Source organism: Telmatherina bonti (assembly GCF_933228915.1).
Source record: "Telmatherina bonti genome assembly, chromosome: 15".
Lineage (NCBI taxonomy): Eukaryota > Metazoa > Chordata > Actinopteri > Atheriniformes > Telmatherinidae > Telmatherina > Telmatherina bonti.
The window spans coordinates 13,431,079-13,448,960 of record NC_136613.1 but is presented as its reverse complement, the minus strand read 5'-3'; the positions used below and the strand labels follow the sequence as shown (position 1 = coordinate 13,448,960).

The window sequence follows — 17,882 nt, the reverse complement described above, 5'->3', positions numbered from 1 at the left end:
TGAAACTCTGTTCTTTTATAGTCCTGGCTGATTTTCTTTAATTCCTGTGAAGATTTCTGCAGTTTGCAATGTCCAGATTGTACATAAGTATGTCAAATGCAGAGATGCCAACCTTCTTATCGAGTGAATAACAATACATACATGTATTTGCAAATTAATCTTTTATTATTGACAATACTTATTAAGAACATTTTTATCAGCTAATATGGGATTGCAAAGTGGATGTATCCTCTAAAAAAAATTGGCTTTATTCCATGAAAATAATCAAAACGTTTAACCTGTTTCACAGACAAATGATGCTTTATATTCAATTTAAAGATCAGGAGTCTAATCTCATGTGATAGATGTCATTTTAGCGTCAGCATGTAAAAAACGAGATCACCAGGTCAACGCTGCTCTCATTTGATGACTACAGAGGAAATAGTCAAGAGAAATATGGTGGAAAAAGGGAACCCAGAGATCAGATTGCCTTAAACATCATGTACTGTAAGTCATCAGAGCTTGGCAGACAGGCAGTCAGAGAAATAGCTGTTCTAACTTAACTCAAGTGATCCTGTGGGATTTCAGTAAATCTCTCCAAAATTAATTACAGTAGACTGGCAAAGGGCTGGCTAAGTAGCAGGGTGAAATGATAGGCTACATGGGAGTCCCATTGCAGAGCTGCGATTTCTGGTTAAGTGCACAATTGTCACAGCATGAAAAACTGTTGCTGTGGTCAAACAGCCTTCTATGTTATAGACAGAACTGCCAGGTTACTGTTTTTACAAGTCCATTAATGCTTGTTTTGCTTTTAAAAGTTTGATTCATTACATTATGAGCTTGATGATATTTTCATATTCCGATTAGCAAAAAAGATGCATTAGCTTCGTTTGCATTGACAAATATTTCATCTATCTAATTTAGATCAATCTGACCAGATATTCGGCCGACATGTTTACATCAATGCCAGATAAAGTGATCTGATTAGCTGTATGTACACAATGAAGAGATTTCATACAATTATATTGCTTTTGATCTTTAACTTTAACTCACTAAGTTTCTAACAAAAACATATCCGCCACAATGCCGTTCGCTTTTTTCAAGTCTTTCCTGAAACTCATTGCATCATGTAAACGCCACATGACTAAAGTGTGTGCAGATACCACCCCCATTGCAGAAACGAGTGGAAGTAGTGTGTTTACGGTTATTTTTTCCTGCTGATCCGATCATAAAAAGATGGAAACCCATCCTCTTTGATTAGATCAAGGCTGATCGAATAAACTGACATGGTTTCATGGTGTATTTTTATTCTGATTAGATCAAAAGTATTCCATGGAAACACAGCTATTGTCAGTTAATAAAGTGTAATCACTAGTTAGTAGCTAATTTTGTCATGGCTCTAATTTTTTTCATGCATGTTTAAGTAGGAGACAAAGTGCATATTGACTTTTTTAGCGTTAATGTTGAATTTATTCAGTGAAAACTATATTTCTCATAGCACTGAGACAGCATTGGTGAAAGTTACTAATGACCTTCTTATGGCCTCAGACAAAGGACTTGTGTCCGTACTTATCTTGCTTGATCTTAGTGCTGCATTTGATACAGTCGATCATAACATTCTGTTACAGAGACTAGAACAGGTGATTGGAATTACAGGTACAGCGTTAAGCTGGTTTAAGTCATATTTATCTGATAGGCTTCAGTTCGTTCATGTAAATGACAAGTCCTCCTCCCAAACTACAGTAAGTCATGGAGTTCCTCAAGGTTCTGTACTTGGACCAATACTCTTCACGCTATATATGCTCCCTTTAGGCAAAATTATTAGACAGCATGGAATAAACTTTCATTGTTATGCAGATGATACTCAACTATACGTATCCTTTAAACCAGATGAAACAAATCAGCCCAATAGGCTACAAAATTGTCTCATAGACATAAAGACTTGGATGTCTAGAAATTTTCTCCTCTTAAACTCAGATAAGACTGAAGTAATTCTCGCTGGATCTGAAAAACTCAGAGCTAAATTTTCCGGTTTTGTAATGAACCTGGATGGCATTACTTTAGCTTGCAGTGCTACAGTGAGAAACCTTGGAGTAATATTTGACCCTGACCTGTCCTTTGGTCCACATATTAAGCAGGTTACTAAAACAGCCTTCTTTCATTTACGTAATATAGCCAAAATTAGGGACATTCTGTCTCAGGGTGATGCAGAAAAACTGGTTCACGCTTTTGTTACTTCGAGACTAGATTACTGTAACTCTCTATTACTGGGCTGTCCTAAATATGCCCTGAAAAGCCTTCAGCTGATCCAGAATTCTGCAGCCAGAGTCCTGACCAGAACCAGCATGAGAGATCATATTTCTCCAGTTTTAGCCTCTCTTCATTGGCTGCCTGTTGAATCTAGAATAGAATTTAAAATCCTTCTCCTTACATATAAAGCCCTCCACAACCAGGTACCACTATATATCAAAGACCTCATTGTTCCTTATATACCAAGCAGAGTACTTCGTTCGCAGACTGCAGGCTTACTTGTGGTTCCTAGAATCTCAAAGAGCCGAGCAGGAGGCAGAGCCTTTGGTTATCAGGCCCCTCTCTTATGGAATAAGCTCCCAGTTAGTGTTAGGGAAGCAGACACCCTCCCCACCTTTAAGACTAGGCTGAAGACTTATCTTTTTGATAAGTCCTATAGCTAGGGATGGTTAGCATCCCTTAGTTATGCTGCTATAGGTTTAGAGTGCTGAGGGACATTTCCTGATACACTGAGCTTCTTTCTTTTTCTCTTTATCTCTTTCTTTTACCCCCCCCCCCCCCCCCCCCCCCCATAACAGTGTTGCATCATTAACATGTATGTCTCCTGTCTCAGCAGGTCTCCCTGGCCGGGAGTAGCAGTTCCTGTTGTCTGTTGTCATTCTGTCCTCTTCCCCCCACACAGCAGAGGCAGATGGCTGCCTGTCCTGAGCCGGGTTCTGCCGGAGGTTTCCTTCCTGTTAAAAGGGAGTTTTTTCCTTCCCACTGTTGCCAGTGTGCTTGCTCAGGATGGGAGATTGAGTTGGACTCAACTCAATCTGTTGGTTTCCTTATATAGGCTATTATGAATTGGCCTTCATTATGTTCTCCCCTCTGTCTGTAAAGCGTCTTGAGATGGCATTGCCGTGATTTGACGCTATATAAATAAAGTTGAATTGAATTGAGTTGAATTGAATTTCTAAATTGATAACAAATATGCTAACATAAACAACCTTAATCAAATTGCCATATCTGTGATTAAAAACGTCAATATTGGTGAAGTATTAAATACAGTTTAAAAAGTTGCTGTTATAAATTAACAGCCTTGCAAAAAAATAGAGTACATGCAATATAAAATATGTACACTGAATTTCCAAAATTATTCATAAGCCTGTCCAAATAACCTAATTGTTCTGATCCCTTCCAAGGCCACAGATCTATAAAATAAAGCACATAGATTGCACACAAAAACAGGCTCCTCTCAGGAGCTATTCTATTCTACAGTCATTTAGCAGACGCTTTTATCCAAAGCGACTTACATACACACTCATACCACATCAGGGGGCAATTTAGGGTTCAGTGTCTTTTCCAAGGACGCTTTGGCACATAGTTAGGAGAAGCCTGGAATCAAACTCCCAACTTTCCAGTTACAAGCTCTGTGATAGGATGCGACCTGTGCCACGAGCCCACTTGTGAAATTTCCTTGCTATGAATTATGCCACAGTCAATGGTCAGTGGTATTATAACAAAGCTGAAGCAGTTGAGACCAACAGCATGAAGGGGTAACCATGTAAAATGATGGAGCAGGGTCAGCTGATGCTGAGGTGCTCAGAGGTTTCTGTCTTTCAGTTGCAACAGACCTCCAAACTTCACATGGTTTTCAGATTAGCCCCACAACAGTAACAACAGGGGGTTGGCTTTCCATGGCTGAGCTGCTGCACCCAAGCCAAACATCATCAAGTGCAATGCAAAGCGTTGGAAGCACTCTGGCTGAACTCTGGAGTGGTGGAAACACGTTCTTTGGAGTGATAAATCGTGCTTCTCCATCTGCCAATCTGTCGTGATCGGACTGATTATTGTTATGACAAAAGCAATCAGAAAACGTTTCTATTCATATATAATTAACCGCTGCTTTGACAAATGCTTGTGGAAAGTACAGCTCAAAACAATAGAAAGCTGTTCAAAACATTATCTTTTCTCGCTTTGTTGACATGACAACATATTGAGGTAGATTTCCTTCAATAAGTCAGGCAGTTTGACAATGATTGTGATGTCAGTTTTTTTTTCTTTCTCATGTCATATGCAAATATTGATCCTGTGTTGATCCTACTTTACAAGACTGGGAATAGATCTGGCTAAAGAGTGAAATGGTCAAGGAAGATGATCCCATCAGAGAGGGCTGATTTGTATCCAACAGATATATTGAATGTTTTATGTGATATAGTAAAATATCTTTTCTCTCTCCTCTCCATTGTCCATCAGTACTTTTCATCTTCTACAGACTGTGATAAATGGGTGAATGATCTGACTGCAGAAGCCAATAGATAATTCTGTTTTATCCCAGCAAACTGTCAAACCCCCTCTGTCTGTTCATTATACCTGGCCTTCCAACTAGGCATTACTAAACATAATGTCGGATGGTAAATTCATGACTCTATATATTATTTCTCGGTTAGGAACATTACAAGCTGTTAAGCTTGGTGTATAGAAGAAGGTTGCCCATTTAAGAGAACCAGGAAAACTGGTCAAAACAACTAATTTGCTTTAAATAAGACATTTACAAACATCAACTTTAACAGGCATTTCAATCTGCTCTGTTGAGGCACACTTGTGACATTTGTGCTGGACAGAAAAATTCATAGGTCTAATAATTCAGGAATCCCGGGTTATGAGGTGTCGAGGGAAACCGAGCATCAGACCGTGGGCCAGACGTGCGCCATCCACAGCCCACAGGCTTGCCAGCTGGCCTGCTCCCCTGGGGTTCCCCATGTTCTGTCTCTACTGATAAGAGAAAATGGGATTTCCATTGGCTGCAGTTCAGCTGACGCATGTTAAACAAATAAAATGAGGAGGGGCAGACATAGATGAAGGAAGGAACACTGAGACTGTGTTTTTCATGTTGGCTGCAGCCTTTTGCTCAAGCTAAAAAAAACTTATTTAATAAGATTATGTGAACATATATTTCTCTAATTCCATTTTATTTTTCCATTTATTTTGCTTCTCTATTTGAACTGAATAGTGAATGAATTGATTAAGTACAAAAAATGAAAGTTTTAGCATCTTATCCATGTAGCAAATGAATATATATCATATTGATGCATGAGACTGACCAATCAACTATATCTGTATATAAATATATATATATATATATCTATATATATATATATACATACATACATACATACATACATATATATAGGTATAAAATAGAATGTAAATAGAATGTGTGTGTGTTTGCTTATTGTGGGTGTTAGGGACCTGCGTATGTGGGGAGTGTAGCTGTTATGATGTGGATCCTTCTGGTGACTGGGGAGATATTCATGGAGACACCTGTGAGTGTGATGAGAGAAACTGCCACTCAACATATGATCGATACACAGATGACTTCTGCTCAGGTAATGTCTTTTCTTTCTGTTTTTTACAAGAACAACAAAACAAATCAAATTAAACCGTCACAGATTTTTTACAGATGTCATATCGACTTAGATCTTCACATTTAATCGTTGAAGCCAGTTCTAAGAGATCATTTTCTACATTGAATTTTGCAGTTTGTAGGTACTGGGGTATTAAGTTACGTGTATCTGTGCTATGTTTCTGCTCACCTCTAACTTCCTTTGACTCAGCACATGCAACCCTTTGCTCTCTCCTGCTAATACTCTGGTGCGTCAAACTGAAGTAAATTGTCCATATAACTTAAGAAGTTAATGAGCAAAGTTATACTGATGCTGCAGTTCCTCATTAAATTTAATCATTCACTTTACCCCTTTCTCTTGGTTGCACCAGCTCTTTTTCCTGTCTAATACGAACCCAACTCTCCACCCTAAATGGCATGTTCGTGTCATATCATTAATAACCTCAACACTTCCTTGGCACTCTATAATTTGAATTTCTCACTGGGCAAAACCGCCACTTTGCTTTGTTTCAGAGCTTCCTCTAACTCTTCTTCTGTGTTTTCAACAGGTCACGGCCAGTGTAATTGCGGCAGGTGTGATTGCAAGGAGGGATGGGCGGGAAAGAAGTGCGAGCATCCTCTGTCTTGCTCCTTGTCTTTGGAAAGCAGTATGAAGAAGTGCAGAGGAAAGTCCAATTTGCCCTGCTTCGGACGAGGTACCTGGTCCTTCAGTTGCCATAGTTCCTGCAGGAGCTAGGGCCTTTATTATCAACTCACCTCTTGGCGTAAGAGGGAATTTCGAGTGTTTCAGACCCCTTTCTCATCCCTCTTTAAAGACATTCAGAGCACTCAGAAATCAAATGCAGCCACTTCAATCAAAAAATGAGCTGAACCACATTCATTTCTATACATCATCATGTTTGACGTGATAATTCAGTCGGCTATATTTGTACATTTAATCAGATTAAGCATTATAAATTCAGTAGTGGGTTCTGTAAAGCACGCTGTATTCTGCTGGTCTCTCAGTGACTCAACTTAATAATGTAGTTTGAGGTGGGCGATATCACAAGTACTCAACCTACTTGGTCTCAAAGCTTCTTGATTTGTGAGGGGTTAATGTGAAGCATTGATTTCATATTTCATTTGGCTGTGGGGGAGGTCAGTGGGGAGTCCACGGCTTTTCAACTGCTGCTTTGTTCAGGATGCAAAGCAGGGATATGTGCACTGTTGTCTATTGTATGTTATTATAGCAGCCACAGATATCCTTCACACCCATGGCTGCTGATTAAATCAGAAACCTGAAGCCATGCAGGGCAAGGCTGCTGCCATGGAGATAACTACATTAGAATAAAGTAAACATCACTGCAGGCCAACAATACTGCAATAGCAACCAAGTGCAGACTCAAAATATAGAACTAATTCGGTGTCCTTTTAATATATCAATTATTTATTACATATTGTGTCAGACAGACAGTTATTTTGACAGCCACAAGTCAATACCACAGCAAGGTTGAAGACACACGGCGCTCCCACTCATATTATGGCAAAGATTAACTTGTGCAGGGACAATTAATTAACTTTCATTCTTCCAGCAGTACCTTTAAATGATCTCCAAATACTGCAACTAAATGGAACTGTAAATGGCCATGTTCATTGATGAGATTCATGAAGGCTTCCTTTTCAGTCTATTCTGTTAACAGTGTGCATTTCTTTCACCTGGCACATGCTGAAAAAATGTTTTTTTTCTGCATATCTGTAAATAAGTAATGTAGGATGTAAGCTAGGAATAAAACAGGTAAACATACTGGGGAAACCAGTTTCAAATTTTCACTAAGGCTGAGAGTTTGTAACCATTACATGAAAGAATGCATGAAGAGAAGCATTCTCTGCAAGTGATAAATTTAGCAATATCTGCTAATGTTTGTTGCACTACTTCTCTGTTATTTGAAATAAATCTCACAACTTGACAAACTGAAGACTGAAACTTTCAGCAAAAACAGTGACTACGGACGCATATGTATGTGTGTATCCATGGTTTCAAGTGCATCCTTTTATTTACCTCATTTCCATGTAATGTGCATTCGGTTTAATGTTTGGATGTTCAAAACATTTGAAGACAAATGAATTCATCGCACGGCTTTGATGGCAGAACTTAAGTGAAAGTAAAGGAAGCCGGGGAGAAAGGAAGCAGTTTGGGAGCATGGGGAACAGAGAGGGAGAAAGCCAGAGAGAGAAAGAGGGAAAGTGAAGGAGACAGACGTTGAAAATCACTTAGGCATGGATGAAAGCGGCTGGTACAGATGGCAGCTTGAGCGGAAAAGCCTTGAAATTTGAAACAGCAGTTTCAGAGCCTTTTTTTTTTCCCGGAGAGATGGAGACAGAGTTGTGGATAGCGCGTTCCTTTTACTGTGGTATTTCCTCAAGGAAACACCTGCTTTCAACATCTTTCTTGCTGATTCCTGGGATTCCTCTCTCGGCTCTACACAGAGTAGCCTGCAGTAGACATTAACTGTGGGACTCTAGCACTATACAACTGACTTTTCTGCATTGGTTTAAACTAGATATTTCTCACAATCTTCATTCTGATCACAGCATTTACCTTTAAAAATGACTCACTGTATTAATTTTCCACCCTACTATTATTCTTCACTTTTTGAGGTGACCATCATATACTATACTAAAAATGTATATTCACTTACGCATCAGGATGAAATGCAGAAGCACAGAAAGGGGGACGTCCAGAGCTTGAATTTACTGTTTTGGTATGATGCTGAATGAATCATCACAGAATGGAAAATGAAATCAACATAATAAATAAATAAATAAATAAATAAATAGGCATTGAAGGATATATCAAATATGCTAGCCTATGATGCCAATTGATTAACCTTCTAAAAAACTTTCAGACACTAAGGCTGCATGGTGATCGCTGTTATCAGCAGTTGATACATTCATATTTTGAACCCAGATGTTTATTTCTGATTGTAGGAGCTTTGTTTTTCCTCATGTTGTTGGGACAAGAGCGATTGTAATTCACAATTTTCTATAGAATAATAAACAGATCCTGATGATTCATTAAATATGTACAAATTAATTATTTGTGGCATCACCAGCTTTATCAAAAAGTCATAAGACTGAAAACTGCCATAGTCTCAAAAAGTGACTGAAGCACTGGCCTGCAGTACCAAGACTGGACAGGAGTGGTGCTGCAGAGCAAGCGGTAAAGGGTGGAGGTTAAGTACTGGCTTGGTCAGCTGGCAGTCTGGTGTAGAAACATGCAAAGACAAGCACAGACAACCTCTCCTTAAGATGTATGCATTAAATAGATGTCATCAACAAGTCAATGCAGCTTCACCAATCTGAACATACTGCTTTTGCACAAAGCTACACAAGCCATACCAAACTACCCAAAACAAAGAAAAGAGGTCCAATGTAAACAAGTGAACGTAAGAAACCATGGAGTGAAACTCGGGGTCTTTTGTTCTCCAGACCATGTGCACCTTTGTCATGAAAACACTAGCAGATGAATGTTTTACTAGATTTTTATACATTTAAAAACCACCTCAAATACCACTTTAGGACTTTTCTGTTGCAAGTTTTAGTGCCATATTTAGTCTTCTACTTTCATTTGATTAAGTTTGTGTTGCAAAGATCTGTTTGCAGTCTGGACTTCAGTTCAACATGGAGTCTTTCAAACACAATTTCCTCAAACTTTAAATAGACCCCAACCACCATCCCCCTTGACTAGCAACTGTCTTGCACTGAAGATCCACGGGTCTGCCATCTAATGGTGGAAGGATCAGCAAAGTGTTACCAGGTTTAAGCCTTCTTTCTAGGTATGGCCTGGTGGCCTTTACAATTTTGCGACTTTGGCACTTTGCGCGTTAATACTCCTTAGTTTTTGGGACTCTTGCTTCGTTTTGTTCATTAACTTTTGCCTATTTCTAACAAAGCTGTCTTAAGCTAATGTCAGCTGTGCAAGCGCTGAAATCTTCTCTCAAGGCAGCATATTAAATTAAACAAACAAACACAGACTCTGATGTGGATTGTTTGACGACAGACATAATCAATAAGGCAGAGGATATATGACATCACCAGTTGCTAGGGTAACTGAGTCCCCAGACCAGATGGTGGTATGTTGAATGAAAGGCAGGAAGAAAGATAGCTATAAGTGTATGTGTGTGTACACAATTGTCGTTGTCATAAAAACTGACAATGTGACACCGACAATACGTTAGATGATGCTGGCAGTCAAGTGGCTGTGTAGTAAATTTTTGTTCTGCACTATTTATTGCCACTAAATCCACTCAGTGAGTCATCAGAATATAAAGCAAAGCAAGCAGACATCACAGATATGATTTAGGTGTTATTTATTGCCATTATTTAAAAAAAAAAAAAAAAAAAGGTGTTGCTGCCAGGCAACAAACAGTAAAAATACTCTGTATCAAAAATTTGCATAAAAGAGATATCAAGCTGCTAAAAAGGGCAAAAAAAGGGGGTGGGGGTGAGCATGAGATGGACTCAGTGAACTGGAAAGTCTCTTTTGTGTAATTAATTTCCTTGGTGGCCAGGTTACATGAATCACTCGCGGGTGTTTGGAAGGTGATCAACTGTTTTATTTTATTCTTGTTAGTCAAGCATAGACCGTAAAAATGAGAGAAAAAAAAAAGTGATGAAATGCAAATGAAAAATGATGCAAAGATGATGTATTATTTTATTCTTTAACACAGCCACATGACAGTTATTGTGAGTTTATTTAACTATTAGAAAAAAAAACCTCAGAAAATATTTACAACCTGTGTTATATTTCATTGTAAAAAGGACTCACCTCCATGAATTATGTCTGAACACTTCATTGCCACCCGCTGTCACAGTTACGGAAACCAAACATTTATGAGAGTGCATGAGCTCAGCATCTGCAAAGTCAAGATATACAGGTAAACAAATAAATAAATAAATGAAAAAAAAAAATACAAGTCAGGAAAACCCTTTGTAAGAAAGGAACCCCAAGGATGACATTCAAGCAGTTGTACTTTGTTTTGCTTTGTGTATAAACAGTTCAGTCTCATTTCAGTCTCATATTTTGGAGTCATACCAAAATTTTCTTTTCTCTTAATCTGCATTGATTGAACAGTAGAATTTTTCTTATTTTATATTGGCTACTTAAAGTGGAACTATTATGTGCATTTCAGGCTAATTTATTTTTACTTCTGAGCCCAGAAGGGCTGGGATTGATCGAGTTATTGTCACAAATCGCTTTATTTACTTCAGACCGACCCTCTCCATAGGCTGTCAGATCAGCCTGCAGGCAAAACGAGTGGATTGAGACTCTTCCGCATTAAGCCCCGCCTCCCGCCACTGCACTACATCGGGAGCGCGCACTGCAACTGCTTTCGCCGTCATTGTAACTTCTCATAAACAGAAGGATTAGGCTAATATGAACTCAATAAAAAAAACAAAATACAATGTCAACACATAGCATACAGCCCTACATGTTGGAACCTGAATCAGACCCTGAAAACGAAGTGGAAAACAGCAACCCACAGCAACGAATGCAGCAGGATGTCTCTCTTTGGTAAACTCACCAGCCATCGTTGGAAATAACTTTATCCGACGTTTTCCACCCACCTGATGTATTTGTACATGCCCTTGTTAACCAGTAGAAGGTAACCAATCACCGAACCTTATCCCCCGGGACGTCACAAGGATTTTGAAGTAGAAAAAAACTCTCTAAAACAACATGTTTTTCATCGCCATGGAAACCAAACGGAGAGAGTGCTGGAACTCAAACTCAAACTCAAACATGCGTTTAGGTGATAAAAAAAAACGGTGCCGTTCACATGTCTGATGAGGATTCAACACTGTAACACTGTAGAAAGCTCAGAAAACTCCAAATACCATAATAGCACCCCTTTAAGTGCTTTGTGACCCTTAATTATTTCAAAACATCCATCTGGATCATTATTCCTCCACCGTGCTTCATATGTTTCCAAACTCTTTAATTATGAGTAATGAAATCTATCCCACCTCCTAAATTCCTTTACAAAGAAAAGAAGACAAGTCAAGGCAAGTTTACTGTGACATGATTCACACCAACCTGTCTTTGTTAGAGGGTGGATTTTCAGAGGCTCTCCTATGGAGGCTATACTTTCAACCATACCAAGAAGCAATTGGCACGTACAATCATAGCTACATATTTAAAGAAACATATTTGAACAGTGATGGGTTGTTGTTTTTAGATTGTGCTAGAATTAGACAACCTTAGACAACTGCATTTAATGAATAATCCATCTAGAAATTTTTTTAATTCTTAATTTCTTTTATAAACATTGAATGCTAAATAGGGGTACAAATGATTCTGCTGTATCTGCTGATATCATATCTGTATGCAACTTGTAATTTGCCCAGAATTAATAGGACCATGAGCAGCCTGGTAAAATGGTCAGTGAGCAGGTCTGCTGAACAACTCCAGTGGTTCAGAACAGATTATAGTTTCTAATGAGCTTCACCATTAGCCAGCATGCTCACTCCCCAGTGGTATTCTCCACCAACAGCTCACTGATTGAAGTGGGGTAGCAACATCTTGAGGTTTGTGTATGTGCAGCTGTGTAGCCAATGTCTACCAGATTGCATCAAATTTTACACTTCTAGTTTGCAAATCAGGCTCCCAAAAAAAGTCACTGGGTGAAGAGTAAATTTAAGAACCACACATGATATGAGACACTTCAGAAAAAGAAAAATTACCCCCCTCCAGTTTTTTAAAACACTTCTGCGATGAAAAACTGCTCAGATGTGAGAAAATGTCTCTGTTTTTCTAGGTCAGTGCCAGTGTGGACAGTGTACTTGCCACCCACCTGGGGACAGTCGTGTTCATGGCAAAAACTGTGAGTGCGATGACCGCCAGTGCGAGGACATTAGTGGAGAGGTCTGTGGAGGTGAGAGCACAAACACGCACGCACACACACACACACACAAGCACACAACAAATACTTGTGTCCATTAAGGGCTCTGTGTCAGTAACAGGAAATTGACAAAGCAGCAATATACACAGAACAAGTCTTGTGATTAAAGTTATAGTGCAGAAAAGCCAAGCTGGTATATTAGGTAGTCACTGGATAAATGATGAAAGTAAGATTTTTTTTTCCAGATAAGTATTTGCATAAAGACAGTGTAAAAAGGACACGATTGATGTGACCCTCACCAATTATTTAATCCTTAAAGTGAAATTAAATAAATACAATGCTTCACAATGGTGTACACGCAAACATCCACGCCCTCTGAGACTATGAGAAACGATGAATTTGGCATCTAATGTTGTCAAAAGTGTTATTCTGTTTTTACCTGGGGCAACTTTAACACTTACTGTGGAATAAATTGTTTTGAAACATTTCTTTGAGATCTAGAGTATCTTGTGCTCTTAGTTTAATCCATTTTAGAGACTGACACAACAATGTGTAGAGCACATTATGACAACTATTGAAGTTCAGGTGAAATTGACGCTTTCAATCACAGATACCTCCACTGCCAAAGAGAAAACAAGCGTGCAAAAGAGATCTAAAAAAAAAACAAAAAAAAACACATTTCCAAGTTAATTCTGTTTGATTTGACGTAAAAGGACACAGTGTCTCCTGGGTTCACACATCAAGTGGAAATCTTTTATCGTTTTGCTTATGTCAAAATATATTTGTTGTAAAAAAGAGAAAACATAATGCATGAAGGTTTTCTTTCCTCTCAAACAACAAGGACCTTTGTCTTCACACACACATTATATATATATATATATATATATATATATATATATATATATATATATATATATATATATATATATATATATATATATATATATATATATATATATATATATATATATATATATATATATATATATATATATATATGTATAGCGTTTGGAATCTAAAGCCTTTGCATTTATCCTTAATGTACATGGACCTGCTACCATAGAAATATGCTTGTTAAAAGTTGGATTTTCTAATAGAGTACAGTTATATTGAGGTCATTAAAACTGCCATTTTTGCTAATTTTTTGTTGTTAAAAATATCTGGAAATTTGCATATTACAAATCTCCTTTTATGGCTTCTTGTCAATGAGTCCCAACTCTTTGAAAAGCCAGAAAACACAGACATACTGTACAAACATCATCCCACTGTAATGCATCACTGAAGAAAAGAACATAATTCAAGTCTGTCAGGGTACAAGGAAGGATTTACATATTGTAACTATATCTCGTCTTGCCATCAGACCCTGATGTTTAATTTGATAAAAAGCTTCACCGTTTTCTATCAGTAGTGCAATGCAGCATCTGAGGTTCAATTTTTAAAGCCTCTTTAAAGTAGGATGCAATTATTCATATGAATGGATTACTGGTTCGAATTGTGTGCTGGGCTGTCCAGAGACAATCCTTCACAAGATCTCTGGAGTGGGGAGCCTCTCTGAGCACCAAACACTAACACAGTGACACACACACACACCTATGGTGAAATCCCCCTGCACACCTGCTGTGAGGCTGACAATTTTATACTCGCATGCCTGTGAAAGTTATTGGGTGTTGAGAGAAGCTGAGAGGCTCTCTAAACAAGGCATCCAGAGTGAAGAAAGGGGATCAAAAGAAAAAGGATTTAAGGAGAGGGGTTGTAAGAAACTTTCCAAGGTACAGTGCTGTCAGTGCCCCTGGATGTTTGGGCTTTTCTTCAGACAGCCGAGAAGAGACAAGTGCACACAATTCAGTCCTTCTGTGTTAACAAGCTTGTCAGTCAGCTCATTCCACATTTGGCTCTTGAGGCCTTTCTCAAAACACAAAGAATTAGAGGAGAGAGCAGCTAAAATGTCTGCTTTACTCACTGGAATAATGGCCTGTGTTCTTTCTTCTGTTCCTGGGTGTGAAAAATAAAGATGGCACAGAAGCATTAATAAGTACAGGTCATTCTATGGCCACATGAGGCCAGTCAGAATCCACATATTCAGGGTTTTGGATGGTTAATGCATGTGTTCGAGAATAATTTAGACTGCATTTATAATGGAGCAAGGGGTTTAGGTTTATACAGCCTAGAGGTTTCAACATGCGTTTGACTTTTCTGAAAAAGAGCGGAAAAAAAACAAAACAAATTAGATCTTTGGATACACAGTGTTTGAATATCAGTAACATGATTGTAACTCATGAACACAATAACACAAAGTAAGACTTCTAACACAATACAATCACTGAAATACTTACTGGTTTAATTTTCATACTTTCAATAGGTAGACTAAAAAGAAATGCAAATGGGTAATGGAGGTAGATACACGGGTAAGTTAGATGCCAGCTGAGCAGCTAACCATTCAATTTACACATATGAAATCATGCTTTGCTTGGTAATTATGTCAGAATCAGTGATGGTTTTCATTTTGAAATAGAAAAGTGCTGATTAGGGAGGGGGACATGTATTGAGAGAGAAGTTTAGATGTTCGTTCCACCCTCAGATCATCACTATCTGACATTTTTCATACAGCTGTGTCAAAGTACTGACAGACGTTCGTGCTGAGTTTATAGCTTTGCTTCGCACCGGCTTCACAATTACACCCCCTTCACAGTCTGCACGCTCTCTGAAAGGCAGGTGCAGACTAATTGAATGAGAACTAGGTTGTCGTACCTTCAAAGCAATTAACCGCTTTTGCAAACTTACTGATTGAGGCAGCCATGCATGGCTTGCCAAAGCTGCCATTCCTATCCATCCGAGGCGCAGGCTACAGAACTTTCATTTATAACTTCCTACCAGCACAACTGCTGCCCACATGTATTCTCAATATGCCTCCTACCTCTGCACTTCGTCTTGATAATTAACTCCTGCAGCAACAGGAATTCATTATTCAATTCAATTCAATTCAACTTTATTTATATAGCGTCAAATCACGGCAATGCCATCTCAAGACGCTTTACAGACAGAGAAGAAAACGTAATGAAAGCCAATTCATAATAGCCTATATAAGAAAACCAACTCAATCTCCCATCCTGAGCAAGCACACTGGCAACAGTGGGAAGGAAAAAACTCCCTTTTAACAGGAAGGAAACCTCCGGCAGAACCCGGCTCAGGACAGGCAGCCATCTACCTCTGCTGTGTGTGGGGGGGAGAGGACAGAAAGACAACAGACAACAGGAACTGCTACTCCCGGCCAGGGAGACCTGCTGAGACAGGAGACATACATCTTAATGATGCAACACTGTTATTGGGGGGTGTGGGGGGGTAAAAGAGAGCGATAAAGAGAAAAAGAAAGAAGCTCAGTGTATCAGGAAATGTCTCTCAGCAGTCTAAACCTGTAGCAGCATAAATAAAGGATGCTAACCATCCCTCCACTAAAGGGGGGGATGGAGAGGTAATGCGTTAAAATTGAATTTTGATACACAGTATAATATTCATCAGCCATAACATCAAAGGAAATATTGTATCAATGACCAGTGAAAACATTATGTTCTTCTCAGACAGCAGTGCCAGTCGTGACAGATGTGACAAATATCAACATCAGGAAGATTCGCTGTGTCTGGTTGGTGGTGTATTATTCTAATGTTCGGTGTCAAATACTCAAGTATAACTATAACAAAAATGTCTTCAAAGGAAGATGGAAATGCAACCCTGCAAAATTGCCTAAAGACTGTCTCAGGGCCCTGCGATGGACTGGTGAGCTGTCCAGGGTGTACCCTGCCTGTCGCCCAAATGCTGCTGGGATAGGCTCCAGCTTCCCCGCGACCCTGAATTGGATTAAGCGGTTCAGAAAATGAATGAATGAATGACAATGGAAACTTAGAACCAAGGAGAATAAATACACCGAGGGACTAATGGGGAACAGGTGAAATCAAACCAGGTGAGCTAAACAGAAAGTAAAAAAGAACTACAATACACAGAGAAGGTAAACAGGAGAAAACTACAAAGTAAAACAGGAAACAGAACAAAAGGCACACAAAATGCCCAAACCATGACAGTGTGTTGCAGAAATACACACTGCCAAGGAACCAAGAGGAAGAAAAAAACACTTAAGAACACTTAAGTTTTTAAAGTCCAAACATCCATGAGCTGCCATTAGTTTGCCTCAACAAAAACTGCAGCACAAAATAAAAACTCTTTTACTATAAATGCACCATCTCACACCTCCAGGTTGTCATTAAATATGGGTTAAATGTTACTTTTGTGTGAGTCTATATTAATTTCTTTAATTTTGTAAATGTGTTTACAGTGTAAGAGCTGTGTTTAACAATAACATTTACTGGTCAAATTGGAAATATAAAATGACGTTCTTCTACCAGACTGTCCTGGGGAAAACAAACAACTTTGACTTCACAAAGATCTTCATTTTTTTTTTTACCGTTTTAATTTCTCTTGTTTGCCCAAACTTTGAACAAACAGCATCCACCACCCTGTAATTCCTTTTCTTCTTTATCATCCTCTGAACAGTTTCTCTACCTGTTTTTTCCATGCCTGTATTAGAAGTTCCATGTAAAAGGCCCCACTGTATCAATGCATCTAAGTTATAAAGTATTAAAAATAAAACAAATCATTTAGCAAAGCAATTAGATACAAATAGACAAGTACAAACAGACTGCTTAGTGATGAGTTTCTTTTTTTAATAATGATTTGTTATAGTTACACAGTGTAGCCTTAACTGACTGAATTTTATTTCCATTTCCTCAGAAACTGCAGCATCAACATCAGTTTCATGGAAATAAAACATTACAGGAGGATGTTGTTTTGTCTCCCTGAAAAAGACGCAGTGCTCATAAGAACCTGTAAAGCTGGCTAATTTGCATGTTATATTTGTGAGTTAATCCTCACAAAGACCACATTGCCTTAGGGGCAAAATGACATCAACCTCATCATGGTGTTAATTAGCAAGCTTTAGAGGAATTAGCGGCCAGTTTATTTATTTGATTACCTTGGAGTCAGGCTATTTTCACTTTGCATGTTGTCTTCATGCATAGCTTCAAGTTAAACAATATTAATGTTCATGTATCGGAGTTGTGATGGAGTGAAAATAAATTAATTTGCTGTTAAAATAGTTTTGTATTATACAAAAGTCTTTAAGAAACTACAAATGATTTTTTTGTATTGTAATATATTGTGTGGATTTATTGTTGTCTGTGTTTAGTGTAAAAGCCTAGCTAGGGGCATTGAGAACGAGCCTTAGTTAAAATGCTCTGACATGAGTCGTAAAACATACTTTAACATGAAACATGCTTGTTTCATGAGTCGTAAAAAATAAAAAAAAATCAGTCATGCTGCTAAGGGAAATAAGTCAT

General features: G+C 38.4%; 1 protein-coding gene across 1 annotated transcript in view; it reads left to right on the top strand.

Annotated features, from left to right (window-relative positions):
- itgbl1 (integrin, beta-like 1) overlaps window positions 1-17,882 on the top strand; it is a gene marked incomplete at its 3' end in the record, with an annotated part of 41,082 nt that overhangs the window by 20,348 nt on the left and 2,852 nt on the right. Inside the window, exons 6-8 of the mRNA XM_079254660.1 lie at window positions 5,460-5,600; window positions 6,166-6,312; window positions 12,415-12,531. Coding sequence (XP_079110786.1) covers window positions 5,460-5,600; window positions 6,166-6,312; window positions 12,415-12,531 — 405 coding nt within the window. The remainder of the gene's footprint in view (window positions 1-5,459; window positions 5,601-6,165; window positions 6,313-12,414; window positions 12,532-17,882) is intronic.